This window comes from Ceratotherium simum, chromosome 15, assembly GCF_057802395.1.
Source record: "Ceratotherium simum simum isolate JZ-2026a chromosome 15, ASM5780239v1, whole genome shotgun sequence".
Taxonomy (NCBI): Eukaryota; Metazoa; Chordata; class Mammalia; order Perissodactyla; family Rhinocerotidae; genus Ceratotherium; species Ceratotherium simum.
The window spans coordinates 22,766,940-22,791,632 of record NC_141914.1 but is presented as its reverse complement, the minus strand read 5'-3'; the positions used below and the strand labels follow the sequence as shown (position 1 = coordinate 22,791,632).

At 40.4% G+C, this 24,693-nt stretch overlaps 1 protein-coding gene across 5 annotated transcripts in view; it reads left to right on the top strand.

Moving 5' to 3' along the window:
* GOLGB1 (golgin B1) overlaps positions 1 to 21,902 on the top strand; it is a 74,763-nt gene extending 52,861 nt beyond the window's left edge. For 3 of the 5 annotated variants that reach the window (XM_087439676.1, XM_087439673.1, XM_087439674.1), the window contains 8 exons: positions 5,862 to 6,040; positions 12,160 to 12,325; positions 12,527 to 12,664; positions 17,574 to 17,732; positions 18,498 to 18,595; positions 19,073 to 19,207; positions 21,025 to 21,130; positions 21,397 to 21,902. In XM_087439676.1, coding sequence (XP_087295802.1) covers positions 5,862 to 6,040; positions 12,160 to 12,325; positions 12,527 to 12,664; positions 17,574 to 17,732; positions 18,498 to 18,595; positions 19,073 to 19,207; positions 21,025 to 21,130; positions 21,397 to 21,531 — 1,116 coding nt within the window. In that variant the 3' untranslated portion in view covers positions 21,532 to 21,902. The remainder of the gene's footprint in view (positions 1 to 5,861; positions 6,041 to 12,159; positions 12,326 to 12,526; positions 12,665 to 17,573; positions 17,733 to 18,497; positions 18,596 to 19,072; positions 19,208 to 21,024; positions 21,131 to 21,396) is intronic. The other 2 variants (XM_087439677.1, XM_087439675.1) reach the window with 1 other exon arrangement.
* Positions 21,903 to 24,693: the final 2,791 nt, after the last annotated feature.

Sequence of the window (24,693 nt, the reverse complement as noted above, 5' to 3'; positions counted from 1 at the left end):
TAGTTTTGACATCAATACAATTTATGCATATTTGTTTATATTTTTAAAATAGTTTGAGTTCATCTGACTTTGTCCTAGGAGCTTAACCTTTTGTCATTGCTTTCAGAATGCAAATGTAAAAGATTTTCATCAGGACAGTATATATCTCAAAGCTGTATTTTATAACACTCAGGTGTTGATTATCTTCTAAGTCAAAATCTGTTTCCTGGAAGCTGTTAGGATAGATTCTGAGTTAACTATGTTTCATTCAGTGAACTGCTTTACTATTCTTATCTAGTGTAAATACTAGGGACTTAACTTTCTGTCTGTCGACCCCCATTTCACATTTTTGTTTGCTGGATATTTATAAGCCAAACCAGGATTTTTTTATTTCCATTTTTGTCTAATTCATAGTAGTGTTTATCTGTTCCCTAAGGCTATGATTTTATTTCATTTAATCATCAAGGTCTATCATTTCTTTATTCACAATGTGCCTCAAATATCTCTTTTTTTTTCCATCATCAACATCTTAGGTAGGATAAGTTCTTAACACCTTACCCTTAAACTGTTGTAATTTTGCTGCTCCCAGTTTGTCACCTCTCCAGTACATTGTATATATCATTGCTGAATAAATCTTTCTGAAACTCTACTTTCTTATTACCACACTACTCAAAAACATTTAAACGTTGTACTATCTCTAGAATAGTTCCTAAGCTGATTCGGACCTCTTAGTCTGGCAGTTAAGACCCTATAATTTGTCCTTGCCTTCTTTCCAGGCTTCCCTTTTACTGTCCCCTGCTCATACTCTTCATTCCAGCCATACTGATCTACTTATTATGCAATAGTCATATCTAGTACTTCCTACTTACTTACATTACCATTCTCTCAACCAAAATGCCTTCCCAATTTTCCTTTTTTGGGCAAATGTTTCCTGGTCTTTAAAGGTCACCCCAGAGCTCAAATCCTCTGGTTGCATTTCCAGATCATTTGATTGTCTGTTACCTTCTGTTTGTATGTCCCTAGTGCTTTTCTTTTCCTTTGTCCCATATTGTCTTGGTGTGTGTGTGCGTATGTATCTATGTGTGTTTAATTTCTGTACACTTATTTTTCTTTCCCCAATTAGATTGCAAACTCCTGGTAAGTAAGTGTCATGTCTTGTACTTGTTTGTATTTCCCATGGTTTTTAGCATTGGGGTAATTAATTGTATGGTAGATAATCAACAGTTGGTAGTCATTATATTTGTAGTTGTTACTGAGAGCACTATTTTCTCCATTTCATAAAACTGTCATGTAGGGGAGTTATGGGAACTTTTGAGACTGAGGCTTTTACGTCTGCCATGAACGAATCATAAAGCCTAGGCGGGGTTATAAACCACGTGAAGGCCAGACAGTCTGACTCGGTGATACTGAATACTGGTCTGCTGCAGTCTGCTGAGGCCTTTCAGCGTACTTTCTCATTGTATTGTTGACTGTCCATCAACTCTTCTCTTCCACATATCTTGTTTTCAGTCTGTCTCAATGGTCTTTGAAGTTTCTAGTCTCTGAATCAGTGGCTGCATGTACGATAAATATGGGAGATATCTTATTTCATTCGCTATCAGTTTAAACATTCAGCCTAGGCCAGCAGTTATCACCTCTGCCTACACTACACACCCTTTCCCTCAGGACCACCCCAGAGATGATTTAGGTCTAAAAGGGACTTAGGTCACTTTGGTTCTCTTCTTTACTTGGTCAAGGGGAAGTTTTCCAAATAAAATCTGAGGCAGGTCATTAGCCCAGGGAATTCCACGAGGGTATAACAAACAACTCTGAAAACATTCTGGAGTTTTCATACCTGTCCAGACTTCCTTAGGACTTTCCCGTAATCAGATGAAGCACTTAGACAATTCCTATGTAAAGGATGGAGAGCAAATCTCTACAGGTCCCTGTATTTGTTTACAGGTCCCTGTATTTGTTTACCTATACTCACTTTATTCTGAAAATGACTTGAGGTAGCATATAAAGATGTGAACAGTTTTTCAAGATAATGTATTACAAGAAACTGGGAAGGAAGGGACAATAAGGATAGGAGAGAAAAAGATTAAAGCAGGAGTAAGTTTAGTGTCCCAAGGAGATGTCACAATATTCTGTTAGAAAGATGGGCCACTACTTTTGCTCTGAGCTTTCTGGCAACCATCAGAAATAGGAAATGAAAAAACCATGTGCATGAATTACAGTGTCTGTATTTTAGGAAAAAGGTAAAAAGAAAAACTTGTTCAAGATAGGAATAGTTATTATTTAAGTATTGAGGCCTGCAAGAAATTTCTTCTGTGTTTCCATAGAGAGGACACTATGAAGTGAAACATCCTTTACTTCTCTACAGTAAATATGATAATAGTTTCGTAGGGTTTTTATTTAGCTGTCTCTTGATGTAAGTGCATAGCAAAAGAATTTTGTACAGTTCACTAAAGGTACCTCTACAAGTGGCTAAAACGCAGTCCCAGACACAAAGCTTTCTGATGATCTGGTCTATTCCAAGGATTACATTTAGAGTATCTGGACTAGAGGAGTGAGTGGATTGCATGAAGAATATATTTTTGCTTTAAAACAAAACAAAAATATGTTTTTATTTTAGTTTTTGATTAAAAAATAAAGCTATACACACATATTTAATGAGTCACTAAATTCTACAATATTTGATGAGAAAAATAAACAGTAGCACCCACAACCCTGTTTCTCCTTCTCTAGAAGCAATTTGCTTTCAACCCTTTTAATTTATTATTTTGGTGTTTACTCACTACCTAAATATCATGCTCATAGTGCGTCTTGGCTTTTCATTCTTTGCGTTAGCTACTCACTTTCTTTTGTGTTAACAGGGTTTAGTTTGCTTTACTCCCACCGCTTCCATGGTACATTCGCACATTTTCCTTATACAACTCCTTCCCCGTTCTCCTGATGTTAATTTAATTTTAATTTTAGTTAAATCAATATTCAGTGTTTACATTTTTATAACTACAAATGCTATTAGAGCTGAGATGTGTTACTTTTATTTTCCTCAATATCTTTGTTTTTCCTAGTTAAGAACTATTTTTGTTGTTACTTACTTAGTTTTCTTTGCACTTATCAATGTAATTTCACCCTAGATTTACTACCATTTATCCACATCTCCTCTCAAAATGTTAATTCCTATCAATTTTGTCTTTATAAAGAAAATTCCCCTGGAGTCTCTTTCGTGCTCTTGTGTGAACCAGTTGCCCTGTACTTCTAGGACACAATTTTCATCCTAGAATATCGCCCTTCACCTCTCTCCTGTATTAGATCTCCTGTTTCTTGTATTCCGTATCCTCCTCGACTTGGTTTTGTGCCATCGTTCCATTAGAATAAATCATTCAGTAGTAGCTCCCTAAGAAGAGATAACAGGGGAGGTAAATTTATTGAAAATGTCTTTTCATCTCTTATACTTGACTGATAGTTTGCGTGGGTATAGAATTCTAGGCTGAAAGTAATTTCCCTTCAAAATTGTGGAGACATTGGTTTATTGCCTCTTAGCTTACATTGTGGTTCAGGAGTCTAAAGTTCTTCTGATTCCTGATCCTTTGTTTGTGATCTGTTTCTCACTCTTTCTCTCCCCCTCTCCCTTTCATCTCTCATCTCTCTCTCTCTCTCTCGAAATATGTAGAATCTTTTAGTTCTGTGTGTTCTGAAATTGCATGATAATGTACTTTGGTGTGGGTCTATTTTCATTCATCATTCTGTCTAATTCTTTGAATCTAAGAAGTCATACTCATCAATTTTGGGAAATTCTATTGAATTATGTTTTACCATTTTCCCCTATCCTTTTTCTCTATTGTCTTTTTTCTGAAAATGCTGTTATTTAGATGTAGGACCATCTGGATTGGTTCTGTAATTTTCTTACCTTTTCTATTCTTTTTGCTATGCTTTGGGAAGATTTTCTCACCTTCATCTTTTGAACGCTATATCGAAGTTTTCATTTTGGCCGTCCTGTTCCTAATTTCTAAGGATTTCTTTTTTTTTTTTTTTTTTTTGCCTGTCTCATGGATATAGGCTCTTATCTCTTCAAGAATAGTAGTGATAGTTTTGTTCTTTAAAGCTTTCTTGTAGTGAGTTTTTCTTTATAATTTTTTATTTCTGCTATAATGTTTCTTATCTCCAATATTCCCTCTTAAATCTTTGAGTATATAACATTCTTTCACTTGGTAATCTCTTCCAAATTACTTTTCTTCTAGTTTCTTTTCATCCCTGCCTTAATGTTAGCCGTTCTGCAGGTGAGGGTTAATCCTTGGTTTACTCTTCATGTTTAAGGGTAGGATCTAAAAAGCTTGTGGGTGGGGCTTACCAGCTGTGAATTTCATTGTGGGGTGTTTGCTGAGGTTTTTGTGGGTAGTCTCCACGTTGGTATTTTTAGTTCCTCTTGGGCTGGTCAGATTTTCTAGAGGAGACTTCTCCCTTCCTGCATGGATGGTAAAGGCCTGTGTGCCAGCACTCTCCAAGCTGAGCAAGGGAAAGGCTTAAAGCATTCAGAAAGCATACATTCACTTGATCACCCTTGTTTTAGAGCAGTACCCTTACCTTCAGCTGTGCCTGGGGTTCCACAGTCCAGAGACACTTCTTTTACCTTCTCCAGAGAATAAAACTCTAGTTGTCTGTCAGAGTAACAAAATACGTGGAGCTGAGGAGAGTAGGGATGCAATTGTTTCTTAAGCAGCTTTCATCTAATCCTCCTTATTTCAGCTACCACCCCCTTCCTCCCCCATCACCATCTTTTCCAGAGGTACCTGGTGCTGTTAATTCCTGAGCCTTTTGAAGATTCTGCAGAGTAAGTTCTCTTGGTTCATGGCTTTCCCTATTGCCAGCTTAAGATTTGGCTTTCCCAGATCTGTTAAGTCTGTTAACCATGTATGTATCTGCTTTTCAGCTTCCAAAACTAATTTTGTTGCTGCCAACTTCTCTCTTGTTCTTCCTGTTCTTGTGTTTTATGCTTTAAAAAATGATGCTTTTATTGTAGCTTTAGTGATGTTTCCAGAGTGGGTAAAAGAGATGTGTGTTCAAGGCCCCCCTCTTTGTCCAGATGTCCTGACGTTATTTCTTACTACCAAGCTTTTAATGAGTGTTGGGGTTAAAGATATACCTGGAATATAGATAGGCACTTTTGCTAATTAAAGACAAGTCCATCATCATTGTACCATCATCATCGTCATCATCATCATCACCACTAACTTTGTGTGTGGAGTACATTAATTTTCTCATTTAATTCTCATAATCTTATGAGAGGTACTGTAATTATCTTCATTTTATGGGTGAGGGAAATTAAGGCTTAGAGGGTATGAGGAGCATACATAGGGTCACACAACCCAGACGAACAGGACATCTGACTCCAAAGCCTAAATGCTCTTAACATTGGGCCTGGGCACCACTGCCTCTTTATAATCAACATCAGCTAGGCTAGAGTTAAGGTTGATATCCATGTAAGTTTAGATACCTAACCAAAGCACATGGCTAAATAGAAAGCCGGTCCGTCTTGGCACTTCTTGTTCTGGGGAGTTACCACCCACAAAGAAGCTGTAGGTCCCTTAAGTCTATCCCATGTCAGAGTTGTAGATTTAGAGTCAACTTAGGACTTCAGGGGTTGGAGACTGGGGGAGAAGTTGCAGGAATGGTCAGGCCCTGCAGCCTTGATGGCAGCTCCATGGGGTGATTCCCACCAGCCTGGCTGCACGTATTCCACCATTTTAGGGACTCATGCTGCAATGAATTGTCAAAGGACTGTTTGGTGCCGGTGGTCTGTCATGTTGTCTGACTGACTTAGTAGGGAGCTGCTGGTGACTTAGAGCAGGGTGAATGAGATGTGGTGAATCACCCTTTTACTTTCCCTTTGGTTAAAGCTGAAAGAACTGAAGAATCTGCAACAGCAATACTTACAGACTAATCAAGAAATCACTGAGTTACGTCCACTGAAGGCTCAACTTCAGGAGTATCAAGATAAGACAAAAACATTTCAGATTATGCAAGAAGAGCTCAGGCAGGAAAACCTCTCCTGGCAGCATGAGCTGCATCAGCTCAGGTATGATAATTCCTGCTTTTCGACGCTTTTCTTTTGTTTTCTTTTCTTTTTAACTTTTTATTATGAAATAAATACAGATTTATAGGAAGTTGCAAAAATAGTGCAGAGAGCTCCTGCGTACCCTTCACCCGGTTTACTCCACTGGTAACATCTTACATAACTATAGTACAATATCAAAACCAGGATATTGACATTGGTACAATTCAAAGACCTTATTGAGATTTCACCAATTTTACATTCACTCAAGTATGTGTGTGTATAGTTCTCTGCAACTTTATCATATGTGTAGAGTCATCTAACCACCACCACAACCAAGATATACAACTGCTCCATCACCACCAATATGTCCCCTGTGCTACTAGTTTATAGTCACATTCTTCTCCTCCCTCCCACCCTCGCATCCCTAACTTCTGGCAACCAGTAATGTGTTCTCCATCTCTATGATTTTGTCATTCTGAGAATGTTTTTAAGTGGAATCATATAGTATATAACCTTTTGAAATTAGCTTTATCACAAATCATAATTCCCTTGAGATCCATCAACATCGTTGCATGTATCAATAGTTCATTCTTTTTATTGACAAATAGTATTCCCTGGTATGAATGTACTGCTTTAGCCATTGACCCATTGAAGGACATGAGTGTTGTTTCTAAGTTTTAGCTATTATAAATAAAGCTGCTATAAACATTGTGTGAGGTTTCTTTGTGGACAATAAGTTTTCATTTCTCTGAGATAATTGCACAAGAGTGCAAATGCTAGGTTGTATGGTAAGTGTATGTTTAGTTTTTTAAGAAACTACAAAAGTATATTCCAGGATGACTGTACCAATTTATATTCCTACCAGAAGTATATAAGTGATCAAGTTTCAATTATCAAATGCTGCACCCTCATCAGCCTTCGATATTGTAACTATGTTTTAGTTGTTTTTAATAGGTATGTGATACTATCCCATTGTGGTTTTAATTTGCATAATGGCTAATAATGTCGAACTTTTTTTATGTGTTTATTTGACATCCATATATCCTTTTTGATGAAATGTTTGTTCATATGTTTTGTACATTTTGTAATTGAGTTGTTACTTTTTCGCTGTTGAGTTTTCATAATTCTTTGTATATTCTAGATACAAGTTCTTTGTCAGAATATGTGGCTTGCAAATATTTTCTCCCAGTCTTCAGTTTATCTTTTCATCCTTCTCAATAAGGTCTCTTTAATTTTGATGAAGTCCAATTTATTGACTATTTTTCTATTTATTCAGATTCAGTAGTTTCTGTTGTTCTATCTTCAAGTTCACTGATTCTTTCCTTCATCCCCTCCATTCTGCTGTTGAGCCCATTGAGTTAGCTTTTTATTTTGGATATTGGATTTTTCAGTTCTAAAATTTCCATTTAGTTCTTCTTTATATCTTCTGTTTCTTTGCTGAGGCTTTCTCTATTTTCATTTGTCTTCAGTGTGTTAGTAATTGCTTGTTGAAGCATTTCTATGATGGCTGCTTTAAAATCCTTTTATAATTCCATATACATAATTCCAACATCTGTATCATCTTGGTGTTGTAATCTGTTGATTTTCTTTTCTCAATGAGGTTGTGATTTCCCTGGTTCTTAGTATGATGAGTGATTTTCAGTTGTATCCTGAGCATATTGGAGATTATAAAACTCTCAATCTTATTTAAATCTTCTGTTTTACTAGTAGGCTTCCACTGACACCACACTAGCAGGGGAAGAGGAACACTGCCAGTTTACTGCCAGATGGAGAGTGAAGTCCACTGGGCTCCTTACAGCCTTCATTGATACCCCTTGGGGGAGGGAGTGCCCTGATACTGCCGGGAAGAGATGAAAGTCCAGGCTCCCCACTTGTACTCCACTGACACCACAGTTAGTGGGGAGTGGTGCCTCATTACTCTTAGGTGACAGTAGAAGTCCAACTTCCACACATGGCCTCTGTTGATACCACTGGGGAGTGTGGAGAGGGACACCTCATGATCACTGGGCATTGGTGAAAGTCCAGGCTACCCACTCAGTCTCCACTAACACTGCAGGACAATGGTTGAGGAGGGGCACTTTGTTAGCACTGGGTAGTGCCCGAAGTCCAAACTTCTCTCTTGGCCTCTTCTGATACTATCTCTGCAGGGACAGGGAGGAACACTTCATTCCTTGTTGTGGGTAGAGGTGGATGTTCAGGCCCCACATGTTGTCTCCTTGGACATCGCAGTGGGGGTGGGGGTGGGGGCAGTCAGAGAGAGGCACCTCTTTACCACTGGTGGTGACAGTCCAGGGTACACACTTGGCCTCTTCTGACACCACCCAGCAGGGAGGGTGAGACGCACTTAGTTACCTCCAGGCAAGGGTGTAAATCTGGCCTGTCCACTAGGATTTTGTTAATGAGAGTAGGGAGGTACTGTGATTTTTCCATAGTGTTCGCCTAGAGTAGGGTGGTTATTGTCATTAATGTTTCTGTCTCGGTAGGCTGCCTTTGGCAAGAGAGAGCAAACTTTTCTTGGCACTCATTGGTGTTTCCAGGTTGTTGGATCCTCCTTCACCCAGTTTGGGGTATATAGAACTCAAAAAGAAAAACCAGCAAATTCACTGCTATATCTTTCCTCAAGTCCTAGGGTCCCTAGCTGTTCCACCTTCTCTCCCTCTTTCTAAGTCGTCTTGTATTTGTTTATATATATATACGTATAAATAATTCCCAGGGTTTTTATCTATACTTAGTGGGATGAATAAGGAGAAATACATCTACTCCATCTTGTCTGATCCAGAAATCCAAGCCCTTTACTTTTAAAGATGAATAACTATATGGTACAATTAGAGCAGAAAAATATTATGATGGGAACTGTAATTCTGGTTGGTTTTTTAATTCAGTTGTTTCTAACAAATTTGATCTAAAGGGAAAAAGTAAAGAATAAACATTTAACGGTATAAAAAACAGGTCCTGTTGTTGGGAATTTATTACTGTTTAGGTGGTGCATGCCACTTTAATAAAATCAAACCCAAAGCTTTCAAGGTTTGGTACTAAAAGGAGAATCTCCATGTTGGAAAGTGCTGCTGATGAAGCAGCACCTGCTTTGTCTCGCCTGCTGCTACAGGACAACCACGAGCAGTGAATACAGAGACTGTGAGGTGGAGTCTAGATTCCTGTCCACCTTACAGAGGGGCAACCAGGATAACAGATATCACTTGAGTAAAATAATAATTCTGACCTCCCTAAGAGAGCTCTACAAGAGATTTGTTCCTTCATGGATCCTAGATGAAATCTGCTTTATTGAAATGATACTTCAAATAAATATTTGAAATAAACTTTATAGAGCAAAGTTGATAGAGCAAAACACTTTTTAGAATTTGGTGACTTAAATTTTATCCAAAAATAAATTTGGAGTAAAATTACATCCAAAAGATTTTCATATTTAACATCTTTATGGACTTTCTCATAAGTGACAATGTATCAAACTTATTCCGTGGAGTGGGCAGCTTCCCCAGATAATACAAGAACACAGTTTTTGCCAAATGATAGTGATTGCAGAGAAGGTAGAAAACTGTCCATTTTTGCTCTCTGTGAATACAGATGTCATCTGTTTCTTCCTTCTGGAATTGAACCGCAAGAGAAAAGATGAATTGCTCCATTTCAAACTCATCTTTTTTTTCTCCCAGGGAGTAGCTGCCTGAGCTTTATCCTGTTAGAATCTCAATTCAGGGGGCCGGCCCCGTGGCTTAGCGGTTAAGTGCGCAGGCTCCACTACTGGCGGCCCCAGTTCGGATCCCGGGCGCGCACCGACGCACCGCTTCTCCGGCCATGCTGAGGCCACGTCCCACATACAGCAACTAGAAGGATGTGCAACTATGGCATACAGCTATCAGATGTTAGCTCAGAGCTGGTCTTCCTCAGAAGCACAAAGAGGAGGATTGGCATGGATGTTAGCTCAGGGTTGATCTCCCTCACAAAAAAAAAAAAAAAAAGAATCTCAATTCATCATCAAGAGATAAGGCTCTCAGTCTCTCTTCCTCCAGAAGTACATTAGTGCTGACCATTGAATTTAGGACCCTCCAAAGGTGATTGGGACCATATCGGAGCATCACCTTGATGTCTCCCATGTTATCTCCAGATCACCTGGAGCTACAAAAACTTTAAGTGTCCGGTTACCAATGTAAACGTAAGAAGAGCTGCAATGCTCTAAAGGCTTATTTTCTGCAGACACCTGTTCCTCTTTAAATTTCCTCAAAGGGCATTCCGAAAGGATACTTTCCTTACAAAGTTGACCCTTGGGGAGGATAAAAAATGATTTCTGGTCTATTGTGGGTTTTTCCCCCCTCATTTTCTCCCTTTCCACCTTTCTCTTAGCCTTTCTCTCTTTGCCTTCCACATTTAAGCAATTTGGAAGAAAAGTAAAATTATATATCAAGTGGATGTGAGTAAATTAGGAGAAGGAAAGGAAGACATTTTACTTCACTTTTAGAAGGAAGAAGAAAATGAGGACACAGATGTGATTCATTGACTTCAGGACCAGCTTCTTGAGCTGAATATCTTCAAGACTCTCTGTCTTTTGCTCTTGACATACCTGGGAGAAATGGGCTTTTCAAACATGAAAAAGCTGGAACATCTTATTCAAGCTTTTCTGGGCCTTGGGGTTGGCTTATCAGGAGAGCCTGAATTTGTACCATGACCTTTCTCTTCCACTCTTGGCTCCTGGTTTGTATATTCTGTTCTGGTTCTTGTGCTCTCTTGCTTAAGGGGTAGGTGAGGTATAGCGCTTTTATGGCTGAGTTCTATTAAGTAATCAGGTTTGTTCCTTAGCCTCTCTTCTCCATTGAGTGTCTCTTTGGACCATAACCACTTGTCTATCCTTCCAAAAGAATGGCAGCTTAGAGTCTTTTAGATTGTGATCTTTCTCATGCATTCTCACTCTTACACTCTGTCTTTCTTGTTCTCTCTCATTTTTCACAGACGAATATCAAAGAAAGTATTTTAGAAAATCCCTGTGCCTTTTACATATAGTGCATTGTAATAAAAATTTATTTTATTTTCTAAGTTTTAGCTCTGCCTTTTTGAAAAGATTTCGACTGTAATTTAAGTCGCCTCTTAGCAAAGTAGGATTATTTCATAACAGGTATATGTCATTTAGAAAAGACCATCTTACCTTATTTCTAGAGAGAAAGACAAAATTGTCAGATGCACTTCAAACAAAACTTTTTGTTATTGGGAGAAACAGAGACATGGGTATTACTCAAAGTGAAGAGATGCTGCAGAAATTTGATTACAATCCTAATGGGTTTTTTTCAGGCATAGTTTTAGAAGTAGAACTAAAGAATATGGCAGAGAGGCAGTTTTTGGTAGTACTGCAGAAAATTAGCTGAGGTCAAATAGAAGCCTCCCTCCTGGCCAAACTTAGAGAATAAACAAATAGAAATATCAGCAGCTAATATTTATTGAGTTATTATGATGTGCCAGGCTCTATGTTTGGTGCATGACATAGAATATCTCATTTAATCTTCACAATAGTCCTAAGGAATAAATAGTTTATTCCCATTTTACCAATGAGGCTCAGAGAGATTAAGTAACTTACTCAGGGTCTCATGCCTAGGTATGACAGAGCCAGGATTTGAACCCAGGTCCTTCAGACTCTGCAGTTGCATTCTCATAACCATGATGTTATACTGCATCATGGCACTGCCTCTCTGAAGGATCGCAGTGGTTTCCCATTGCTGCAGAGTAAGCTTTATTTAGCATGCTATTCAGTGCCCCACATGATCTGACCTCATTCCTCTCCATCCTCATTTTCTACCCTATTCACTCTATACACTATCTACTACGCAGTTCGAAAATTCACTGTGCCTTTGGTTTAGTTTGTTCTCTGAACCTGGAATGTTTTTCCCATTATGGAAAACTGATTCATTGTTCAGGGTTCAGACCAAATGCCTGCTTTTCTGTGAAATCTTCCCCGGTCTTGCCATTGAAATTCTTTTTTAGTTCTGCTCCATCATCTTGCCGCACAGTTCTGTTTATAATATAAATTGCGCTCTGGTTATGTATTTTCTTTACTACATCTCTACAGCCCATTATACTGTTTAGAATGTGTAATTATTCTCACAAGTATATTGCCTGTGATTATTTCGTGTTTTTTCTAGGATGGAGAAGAGTTCCTGGGAAATTCATGAGAGGAGAATGAAGGAGCAGTACCTTATGGCTATCTCAGATAAAGATCAGCAGCTCAGTCATCTGCAGAATCTTCTGAGGGAATTGAGATCTTCTTCCTCCCAGACTGAGACCCTCCAAGTGCAGTACCAAAGACAGGTGAGGCATTTCGATGCTGATTGCTACTCAGAGGTAACCTCTACTCAGCAAGCATCAGCTTCCTGCAAGCTAAGTGCCCATCTGCCACTATTAGGGAAGCCATCTTATGACTTCCTATGAGGGGGACAGGGTTTCTGAAGGGAAGGAATTAAGCTTGAACAATGTTAGGAGAGAATTTCAGCAGTGCTTGTATTTTGGCAGGCATCCCCAGAGACATCAGCTTCCCTAGATGGATCACAAAACCTAGTTTATGAGACAGAACTTCTTAGGACTCAGCTCAATGACAGCTTAAAGGAAATTCACCAAAAGGAATTAAGAATTCAGCAACTGAACAGCAAGGTAAGTGTTTCCTGCTAGACTGGAATTCAATTTCTTGTTTCTATGACTGGAAGCAAGAAAGTAAGTAGAAGCTGATTAAGCCTAGGCTCTAGCTATAGCATATCTTTGGGTACAGAAGGTTTACCTTTCTCAGAGCCTGAGTTGCTCACCCAGCGCTGGACACAGGGCCATTTCCTTTTCCTTGCCGTTGGAGAGTTCTTGGGAATGATTTGGAGAAGTCCATTCAATGAGAATAAAAAAGCTGACTACTTTAGGAAACCTTCCTCCCCAGCCTTGTCTCCCCATCTGTATCACTTATCGGTAATCTTAAGATAACTCCCCACAAATACTCCAACAAGTTCCTCTGTGTTTCCCACCAGTGTGTGACAGGCAAGAGTCTCGGGAACGAGGAAGGAGGCTTTTCATATGTGATTAGATAGCAGGGATAGAGGTGAGAGGTCTGCTCCTCATTCCACTCCATTTGTAGGCTTCCTCATTGTGTGTCTAATGTTCTGGAACTAAAGAAGCCAGCTTGCTTTTTCCCAAACCCCAGCCTTGCCACTCCAGACACTTAGGGAAGCATGCTGGAGTAGAGGGGACCTATTTGTAGAGGGAAGAGACACTGCCATCTGGTCCTTAGAGCAAAGGCCAAGACAAGATTAAAGAAAATTATTTTTGGGTGCCTTCTCACATCTCTGTCTTCTCTCCTCATCCATTCTCTGCTTCTCTTCCTCCTTCACCTGCCTCCCCTCCCCCACCTGCCTATGAATCATTGTACTCCTGTTGCTCTCTGACTATTCAGAATATTCTCTAGTAGCACCTCCCCTGGTTCTGCCTTCTTCAGAGGAACCCAGCTAGGTAGTTTATGTTAGAAATAGAAGGGATTCAAGAGATCATTTAGACTCTGGAGTCCAGAGATTGGCTTTGAGGAGAGCTGTGAATATCCAAAAATAATATGCAAAATGGTGTGTGTGTAAGCTTCTCATCACAAGAACTTGTCAGTTCACCAAGAGATCTGTGATCCAAAAGTGGTAAAGATGACTAGGCTGTATCACAGATGAGGAAACTAGGCCTGTAGGTATTAAGTAATTTACCTAAGGTGTTAGGAGGAGGTCAGTCTGAGATAAATATGATAAGTGTGTCGTGTATGTAGAAGGTACTTATTAAATGTTGTTAAATTCGACTAATTAACATTGAGGTATCAGAGACCGCTAACACTATTGGCAGAGAAATTTGCGTTTTTTAAATAGGTTTGTTGATGCAAATTAATTGGTAAAATTGCAGGCCCTTCGTTGGGGAATTTGGGAGTTTTCAGGGGGGCGCCAGAGCAGCTCCTACCCAGTTCCCCTTCCAGCTAGTCAGTTGTTTCCAGAAAGTTCTTCCCTTCATAGCTCTGTAACACCTTTTCTTTCCATAAACTAGATGCCATCTCAGCCTTGTTATAGTTGCTCTCCTGAGCGTTAGACTGTGAATCATTCTGGGCATTTGTCTTTCTAGGACAGTATTTTTTTTTTTTTATTGAGGTCATAATAGTTTATAACATTGTAAAATTTCAGTTGTACATTATTTTTGTCATTCACCATATATATGTGCCCTTTTACCCCTTATGCCCACCGCCTAACCCCCATCCCGTCTGGTAGCCACGAATCTATTCTCTTTGTCCGTGTATTTGTTTATCTTCCAGGACAGTATTTTAAACTGCAGTTCAGGGCTATTAGTAGATGATGAGGTCATTTTAGTGGATAGTAACTAAAAAAATATTAATATAAATGTTTTATTAAAGTAAAATGTACAGAAAAGCACACATTTCATAAATACAGCATGGCATATTTTCACAAAGTGAAGACACTTATGTAATCAGTACCCAGATCAAGAATCAGAATATACCAGAACCCCAGAAGTCCCTTGTGTCCTCTTCTATTCATTACCACCCCCTTAGAACTACATATAAATGGAATCATATCTTCTCTTTTGTGTTGCCTCATTTATTTTGTGAGATTCATCCATGTTGTTGTGTATGTGTGATTTTTCCATTCTCATGCTGTAGAGTATTGCATTATACTCAGATACTGTAATTTCTCTATTCTGCTGTTAAAGGACTTTTGGGTTTTTCCAGTTTGGGGCTGTTAAAAATAGTCAAATAGTGTTTTTTACAAAACAAAATAAAGGAGATTGGAAATATGTAGGTATTATGTAATATATAAAAAAGAGTATATCTTGCTTTGAGAAACTTTAGTTTTAATTACATATATCTATGTGCTGGGTTCTGAGTCATAATCAAATATGTTTTCTTTAGCAGCTTTATTGAGATATACTTCACATACCACTTAATTGAAGTATGAGAAATACTGCTTTTAGGTTATTGTCATTTTGGATAAACAAGAGTTCTTCCTTTAGAAATCATCTGTAAGGAGGCATCTTCATCACTAGCATCATTCATTCATTCATTCATTCATCAAGCCAATTATTATTTACCTCCTCTAAGCCTGGCCATATACTAGGTATTGAGGACACACAGTGGCCCCTCATGGAGTCCAGTGAGTTTAAAGCCTCCCTCTGAATGGGTCCCAGCTAACTAGGAGAATTGCTTCCTGGGCCCTAGAATGAGATCATAATATGTGGGCTGTCAACGTAGAATAGCTCCTCTCCAAGCCACTGCCCTAATTCTTTCCATTGATGCTCAGACTTTATATATATTTCTGCTAGCATGGTTGGATGTTTGTATGTAATGCAGACTTTAAAACATGAAACTTAAAAACGTGAGAAGAATGATTATTGGCGTAATGTAGTCTAGATTATTCCCTCCTATTCTGCTTTTACAAGTACAGATATGGTGAAATACAGTAGTTTATGAGCCAGAGCAGAGGTCAGCAAACTTTTCCTTAGAGGCCCAGAGAGTAAATATTTTAAGTCTGTAGGCCAACTACAGTTGTAGGTACAACTACTCAGCTTTGCAGTTATAGCACAAAAGCAGCCATAGGCGATACATAAACACATAGAGTGGGTTATGTTCCAGTAAAACCTTATTTACACACGCAAAAAAAGGCAGTTTGCCCTGGATCCTAGTTTGCCAACCCCTAAACTGTAGGGATCTGTGTCTATCCTAGACAGAGTAATGCAGACATCATAAAAGATAGTTTATGTAAGGGTAGCTTATAAGCAATCAGACTTCTCCAGTTAAGGGAGTTTTTGCTTCCAGTGAGTTTTACAAGTCTATCCTTTCTCCTCTAGATCTGCCAAGGAAAAAGTGTTCGGTTTTTTCAATACAGAGGGATTTTTTTGTTTTTTGGTTTTAATTTTTTTGGTATGTTTTGGGCTGTTCACTGCAACCAGGAAAATTAACTTTCTTCTATGTTAGGAGAGGATCATGTTCCTCCCTGTCTCAGAGCCCTGTAGTTGTCATTGTACTCAGCTCCTGTCTTCAAATCAGTATTGCTTCTCAAACGTTTATATGACTTTACCAACTCCTCCCACCCCGCAAAAAACCCATAACGTGCTTCACTTCCCTTGCTGAACTCTCAGATGGGACACCATCAGGTAGTAGATGGAGGTTTAGACTTGGAATCAAGAACCATACTTGAGTCCTGGTCCACCATCTACTAGCCACATGATGTTGGGCAAGTCACTGCTCATCTCTTTGTTTGCTGGTCATTTGTAAATGAGAACAGAAATCCTTCTTCTGCCTCTCTCAAATAAGATGATACTTTTGAAAGTGCCTTGTAAACTGAAAATTGCTCTTCAGAGGTAGTTATTTGTTGTGTTTTTCATTCTGCCTATGCAAATGTTTTTGTTATACCACATGGATTTCTTATTCTAATTTTCTGTACGCATCAAATGTCCTTCCCAGTTCGAGTATCTCTAGAAGACTGTGTGTCTTCTCCTCTCTGAACATTGATTCAACTTTTTTTTACACAAACATTAATACTTTACCCGGAATACTTAGAACAAAGAACACTCAAGAAAAGATTGGATATGCAGTCAGGCATACCAGTTTCCTTTCATATAATGTACATAGTCCTACACTAGTACTTTGGAGAGACATCTCTGTGGTTGTTAATGTATCTGGATGTTAATCATAACTGAAACTTAAAACTTGACAGCCTGCAAGTAAAGAATTAGAAGTATAGTTCCAGGGGACCGAATTCAAATCATTGGGTAGAAGCTACAGTGGATCAATTTTTCATTTAATATAAAAAATAATATTCTGTTTTTGACATGGTGAAAAATGGCTCAGGCTGCTTTGTCAGGTTGTGAGCACCTCTGACACTGGACATGTTCAAGGAAAGACTGAGTAACTACCTGTTACTCATGTAGTAGGGGAGAGTCTTCCTTTGAGTGACTGAAATGTTTCCACCTATGAGCATCTATGCTCCTAATATAGTTTCTTACATGTACATAAGCATATTAGGATTTATTCTGTTTATCCCTCCTACAACATACTATAATTTCTATTCTACTTTCCTGGTAACTTGTAACTCTCCACAGCATTGAAGAATTTGCCTAATAATATTATTGTATGAATTTTTAGGCAACAGCTCTATCTCCAGCCATATTGAGCTCTGAGGATTACAGTCATCTGTTAGTAATTTCAACTTGAACAAGCCAGTTGCCTTTCTCCTCTTACATACCTGGGATAGACTGTCCTATTAGATTGCTTGTGGGCTTCTGCTTCCTGGTTTTTCAGTTAAAGTAATGTATTTAAGGCACCATAAATAAAGTTTCCTACTCCTGCCCCAGAATTGTTTTCCTTTCTCAGTTGAAAAATTCTGAGTGTTCTCAGAAGGAACACACACGGTGCTGTTGTTGCTATTATTGAAATAAAGGTGTTGCATAAAAAAATTAGATCCTTAAAACTCAGGACAGTTTGCCTCGGCACTGCTTGTAGTGAGGCAGTCCTGTGGGATGATGCTTATCCTCTCCTCTATTTCAGTTCTCTCAACTACTTGAAGAGAAAAATACCCTTTCAATTCAGCTCTGCGACACCAGTCAGAGTCTTCGTGAGAAGCAGCAGCACTACAGCGACCTGTTTAATCACTGTGCAGTCTTGGAGAAGCAGGTTCAGGAGCTGCAAGTGGTGAGTAAGAAGAAGGTGAGAGGCGGGAAATTGAGTGCAAAGGACAAGAGCGTAAAGAGCAGCATTGAAGAGGTTGATGTGTTCAGCCTGAAGATTAAAGTGTGATGGAAGAAAGTGAAAGAGAAGAGGAGAGTGTTCATTGAGATGTGGGAATAAGGTCTGGGAAAAATTAAAGACTGAAGGGATTAGAAGAAAAAAGATCAATGAGGTGGTGGGAGAGACATCAAAAAGTGAGTGGGAAACAGTGACGACTAAGGCCTTTGGAACTCTAAAACTAAGTTTTGATTTTGCTTCAAGAAATAAGAAAGCTGTAGGAAGATTTGGACCTGAGAAACAAAATAGGCAGAGCTGTTGATGGCAGTGGAGAGGAGTTCATTATTGGAGCTTGAGGAGACTGAGAATTAGTATGGAGATGAATAGGACGTGGAAGGAAGAGAAGGAGTTTGGGAGTTGTTGTTGAATAAGGGAAAGATCAGAGTAGCTTCTGGAAAATCCATGAGCCTCCACTAGAAGAAAGCCAATTTCAGCGGTAAGCTTTAAACTTTTAGGAGGAGAGATTCAAGAATGAGAATCTGCAAGAAAATCTAATAGAGTTTTATGTAGGAAATTAACCTATTAGAGCAGAAGATTCTCACTTCTAAATCTGTACCAAAGAAAATGATAAGCAGAGGTATTGCTCTCCAAGATTTCTTCTTCTCTCCAATGTTAAATGAGTTCTTGTCTTGCCCAAGTAGTTTCTTAAGCGCTTTCATCGCTCAATTACTAAATGTATTCTTCTAGGGCCCAGTAAATATAGATGTTGCTCCAGGAGCTCCCCAGGAAAAGAATGGAGCTCACAGGAAGAGTGAGCCTGAAGAACTGAGGGAGCCACAGCTAAGGTAGGGGAGCAGCTCTCAGCCCTGGAGTGTGCACTGTGTATACAGAAATTGGGCGGTCATCTAGATTGAACTGGAATCCATTGTGTGGATTTAATATCTCCTTTTATCTTATTGGCCTCACAGAATTGATGTGAGGATTAAATAGTAACAGTTACAATAACAAATTGTGTGTGAAAAGTTTGTAAAGCAAAAACACCAACACATACACACACAAACACACACCACTAATCCTATGGTATTCAAGGTGAAAGCTGTTCAGCCAATCCCTGAAATCTCTTAAGGCATTTTCTGCAGCTTTATTTAATCTTGCTACAGCTAGGCTTTTAAAATAGTCTTCGTACAAGCTTTTTACAAGCTTGTTTGTACAGGCTTCTGTAAGTTTTCCTGCTTTATAACCTTTTGAAGACTTTGAATCCCTTGTGTCAGCAACTGTGTTCTGCATCTAATGATGTTGTTTGTTTTCCTTTCATCTTGAAGCCTTTCTGAAGCCCAGCAGCAGCTGTGCAACACTAAACAGGAGATGAACGAATTGAGGAAGCTGCTGGAAGAAGAAAGAGACCAAAGAGTGGCTGCTGAGACTGCCCTCTCCTTGGCTGAGGAGCAGATCAGGCGGTAAAGGCTGAGGGCGAGAGCCTCTGTTCACTTCTAATCCTTCCTGATCGTCCTCGTGTACATTTCAGTGGCTGGACTTGGGAAAGATTAGGATCTAATTCTCCTGTTGAGATGGTTGCTGCAATGAGTTTAGGGTCAAGCCAAGCCACGTTAATCCAAGCTTAGCTCCTCCACAATTCCCTCTTTGGCCCTGATGCAGAATGGAAATTGAGGTAGCTAATCAAGTGCTCCCTACCTGGGCCCAGTCCTGCCATTTTAACCTTAGAACTTCACCTGCGCTCTATAGTGCATGTGGAACTCAGGGGACTTGCAATTTATTTATTTATTTTTTTGTCAGGAAGATCAGCCCTGAGCTAACATCCACGCCAATCCTCCTCTTTTTGCTGAGGAAGATCAGCCCTGAGCTAACATCCACGCCAATCCTCCTCTTTTTGCTGAGGAAGATCAGCCCTGAGCTAACATCCACGCCAATCCTCCTCTTTTTGCTGAGGAAGACCAGCCCTGAGCTAACATCTATTGCCAATCCTCCTCCTTTTTTTCCCTTTTTCTCCCCAGAGCCCCAGTAGATAGCTGTACGTCATAGTTGCACATCCTTCTAGTTGTTGTATGTGGGACGCCACCTCAGCATGGCCAGACAAGCGGTGCATTGGTGCACACCCGGGATCCAAACCCAGGCCGCCAGTCGCGGAGCGTGCGCACTTAACCACTAAGCCACGGGGCCGGTCCCCGGGACTTGCAATTTAAAAGCAGCCAATACTGTGTGGCTCACCAGTCCTTACAAACATCTCATCTTTCCTCAGCCTAGCCTACAGAAGTTGGCAGACTGACCTACATAGTACCAGACCATGCTGTTCCAGATTAAGGCTGCCCTGAAGAGTTTATCATAAGGAGGAACAGACACAGAAGGTGTACTGTGTAGTCCGCCTGGCTCTCAAGAGGAAAGCAATTAGGATGGAGCTAGGCTGTGCATGATCAGTTTCTCTTTCCAGACTCACAAATCAGATTAAAGCGTTCCTTCTCTCCTGGAGAAAAGTGAGAGAGGCCAGGAGTATTAGGCTAAAGGATATCCCTTCCTGTGGAGGAAACATCAGGAGTAGAGTTCCCTCCTCCCCACCACAATTAAAAAGTGCATCCCTGTAGGCAAATGCTTGATCAAATATGCTATATGTTTCCTACATCTCCTTTGATATGGTTCTTGTTTTTGTGAGAAACCATTGAGTGGATAAAGGCAGCTTCTTCATTAAATGGAGAAGTTCCAGTATTAAATAAATAAGCAAATCAGCAAAAAATGAAGGAGAAAGCAGTAGAGGCTGCCAGTTCAGTTTAATTCTAAGAACCCCACAAAAATCTTTCTTGGATGCTTTTGCCTATTAGCCTTTAATAAAAGAAAAAAATTTTAATGAGTTTCTCTGAGTCAGGTGTGGTGTAGTGGGAAAAAAAGGGCGTGAAGTTTAGAAACAAACCAGGGTTTTGAATTCTGGCTCTGCCTCTTAACTGACTGTGCCACCATGGACGAGTAATTTTACCTCTTTAAGCCTTACTTTGAAGATAATAACACCAACCTCAAACCTGAGGATTAAATGTATGTAAAGCACCCAATCCAGCATCTGATACATAGTAGGCAGTCGACTCATGGTAGTTATCATCACCTTTTACCATCTGCCTGTGTACTCCTTGCATGGGGGCAGGGACTGTGGGAGCAGCCTTTGCTGCAAGTCCCTTGTGCTACATCACATAGCAAGATGACTAGGAAGACTTCACCCGATCAGCCTCTGGTGCTGTGAACCAATGCCACGCCTCTTTTTCTCTTTACACAGGTTGGAGCTCGGTGAATGGGACTCTGCCCGGTCTCCTATCATTGGCTCCTGTGGCACTCAGGAGCAGGCACTGTTAATAGATCTTACAGGCAACAGTTGTCGAAGGGTAAGAAGGGAAGAAGGATAAAGAGAGGGGACTGTACTATCAGACAGGGATGGCTGTGTTGAGGGCAGGGGGTCAAGGAAAAGGAATGTGGAAGTCCAGGCACTAGACTGGAAGGGTGTGGAAGGTTGAAGGAACCTAGTGGAATTTGCCAAGTGGTTGACCATGAGGGGCCTTTCTCTTGGGATACTCCTTTTCTATAGTGGCTGGAGAAGTGAGGACGTGTCCCCATAGGGTAAAACTCTCTGATTTTCACATTTTTCTTTCAGACCCGGAGTGGTGCTGGATGGAAGCGCGTCCTGCGTTCTCTCTGTCATTCCCGGACCCGAGTGCCGCTGCTAGCAGCCATCTACTTTCTGATGGTTCATGTCCTACTCATTCTGTGTTTCACAGGCCGTCTATAAACTTAGTTCTCACCTTTCGGATCACTCCCCTCAGAACATGGAATTCCCTCACCTCTAACATCAAAACCATCAATTCCATTGGAACAGTCTTCCCACTTACAGGTCCTCTCTCCAACTCTCCACAGAAAGTGCCTGCAAAAAGAGGTGGATGTGAGCACAGGTTAGAGCTGTAGGGCCCAGCGAGTCTGCTCTCTTCTACTGCACGAGCCTGAACACTCTGCATCATCTGAGGAGCCCCCATACTTGGTTCTTGAGCCCAATATTTGTTCAGATTTTACAGGGCCCTGATCTTTTGTGGTCCTGGGAAAGATGCTGAGGAATGTCTTTCAGCCAGGAGGATGGTTCCAATAAACCTAATAATCTGAAGTCCAGTATCATTTTGATTGATACTTCTTTTCTTTGTTTTCCTTATATTTTCTCCTGCTTCAGGGGGAAGGTGGACCTGCCACAAACAAAGTTCTGGGGAACACTGTCTCCTAGGATATCTGATTAGGTCTCCTGCAAGATAGGATGGGAGCTGAAGAACTCCCCAGAGGTTTCAGCTGTTGGATCCTGGGGGAGGATAGCATCTCCTTCCCTGGCTATTCAGACATAATTGGAGTGAGATTTCATCCTGGACTGTAAGGATAGGAGCCCATTGCTTATGCCCTTGATCACATGTAAACAAAGGTAGTAAGTGGCTTATGCCTTTCATTTCACTGAAAGGTAGGAAGAACTGGCTATGGACAGCACAGCGGGATTCAGATTCTTCTCATTCCTGTGTTACCTGGATATGCCTCACTTGTGGGCCCTAAGACAGTACACTAGGAGCCAGTCCTAGGTGAGGCATTGACTCCCAGTCAGGAAGATCTGACTGGTCTAACGACCACTCCTAGTCTCTTGAAGTATGAAGCTACTTTACTGTTGGTGACAGTTATTCCAGTTTCTCAGTCCCAAAGTCATCTGCCCTCTGTGGTAACAGAGAGCTGAAGAAAATGGAGGGAGAATATAAAGACAAAATATTTAAATCTAGGCCTGAGAATGACAGCCAGAATCGAATTCCATTTCTGCTTATTCCTTGCCTCTTCTCCCCCTCAACACTTACCTACTGGTTATTTTCTCATTATGCACATGATGTGTTCCCTGCCTGCTCTCAGCACCCAAAGAAGAGAGAAAACTGGTGGACTGACTGATCTGCTCTAATCCTTTTTTCTGTGGTGACCAAACCTTGGTCACAGCAACCCAGGAACTGTCCCGAACAACTGTAAAATAATAAAATTATTTTCAGAATGAAAAATTGTGGTGTGTGCGTGTATGTGAATGTATGTATACACGGGTGCTTATATATATGTGTGTGCACGCTGATGGGAGGAAGGTAGATAGGGATAGGGTAGCCAGGAATGGATATACGGGTAGAAAGCTCTGCCTATTCAGGCCTCCTTTTCACTGGCCAATATCAGTAATGGCTGCATGTGTCCTAGCTTTAGCCACTAGACCCCAGGGAGATGAAGTGGAATGAGGAAATTCCATCCTAATATTGAACCAAAGAAGCTGGGCCTTAGGGCATGAGATTCATGCAGGTTTGTGTCTGGGCCTGGGAGAACTCTAACTGAAAATATTAGGCCCCTAGGAATCCATCTGAGTGGCGTGGGGGAAGGGAATCTAATAGGGAATAGCAGGATGGGCATTATGTTTTTATGTTAGGTCACTGCTTGAGAAAAGCACTTTCTCAAGGTAAGTAAGTGAATTGGGCCAAGTCTATCTGGCTTCAAAGCCCATGCTATTTCTATGTGCTCCATCTCACTGTGTCTCATCAGGAATGAACTTGGGACATTTGCTAAGAACAGATGGGGTTTCTTGTCATCTCTGATTAAATTCTATGGTTTCTCTAAAGAAATTATACCTGGATGGTGTGTCACAATATCTGATCTGATCATTCCTATTTTTGACACTGAATTAGGATTTGAAATGATATAAAAGATTTTTTCACCTTCTACAAATTTACTCTTCCTTAAAATAATTTTGGTGCTGCCATAATAGAGAGGTCATGAAGTAGGAGAGATCAATAAATACAACTGCCCCCAGGCGTAGAATCCTTAGATTTGGAAGTGACTGAAGTCTTACTAATGCAGAAATCCCCTCAGCATCTTGGACCAATTTCATCCAGTCTCTGCTTGAATCCATGGGGGAGCTCACGACTGAGCAAATCAAGTTAGAACTCCACGTCACTCTAGATTAGGAGAGGCCAGGTCAGATACAGTAACCAACACCCTCAAATTTTCAGTAACTAAAAGGATTACTTGTGTTGTAGTCACTGGGGACATCATGTCGGGGACCCTCTTACTCAGGCTGCCAGAGCAGCCACTCTGGAGAATTGCAGGTTGCCTTGGCGGGCAATGGGCGAAAGAGCATGGCAAAGCTCGCACTGATCTTAATGTCTCCACCAGAAAGTGATGTGTTTCACTTCATGCATTTCACTGGCCAAAACAAAGTCACCTGAGCATGTCTGACTTCAAGAGGGAAGGGAGGAGCAGCAAATCTTGATGAACAGAAATACAGAATATCACAAAGACCTTCCATCCCCTGGTACTGCCTCGTTCTTTCAGACTTCTTCCTTCTGTCTGGAACAAAATCTTTCTACCAGTTAGCTCAGACTCCTCGCTGTCTCCTGAACGATCTCGGCGCCTTTCTCCCTCCACGTCTTTCCTTTCCCCTTGTGAGTTATTCTCTTCCATCGTTCAATTGCTCAACGTTTATTTGAACGTCTACTATATGCAAACCTCAATTTTAAGTGCTGTGGGTAACGTAGAAATGAGTTTCTTTTTAAATCTTACCCTTCAAAATCCACATAAAAATCATTTTTCCCATTAAGCCTTTTTTGATTACTTCAGCCCATACCGAATTCTCTAAATTCTTTTACTATAATAGATGCAACTGCTCACCTATTTAGGACACAAATGTTGTCCTACAGCATTCTTTTATGTGTTTCCTGGTTGAATGTTTTGCTTCCCTGATCAGATTATAAGCTCAGAGTAAGAACAGCATTTTCTATGACTTCCTCGTGACCCTCAAAGCCTTGCAAAAGTGGAGGCACAGAAGCATTTAATCCTTTTTTATTTAAGTGCCTAAGCAGAAGGAACTGACTCAAAACTTCAGGAAGTAGCTATGAGGACAGGGTGGCAG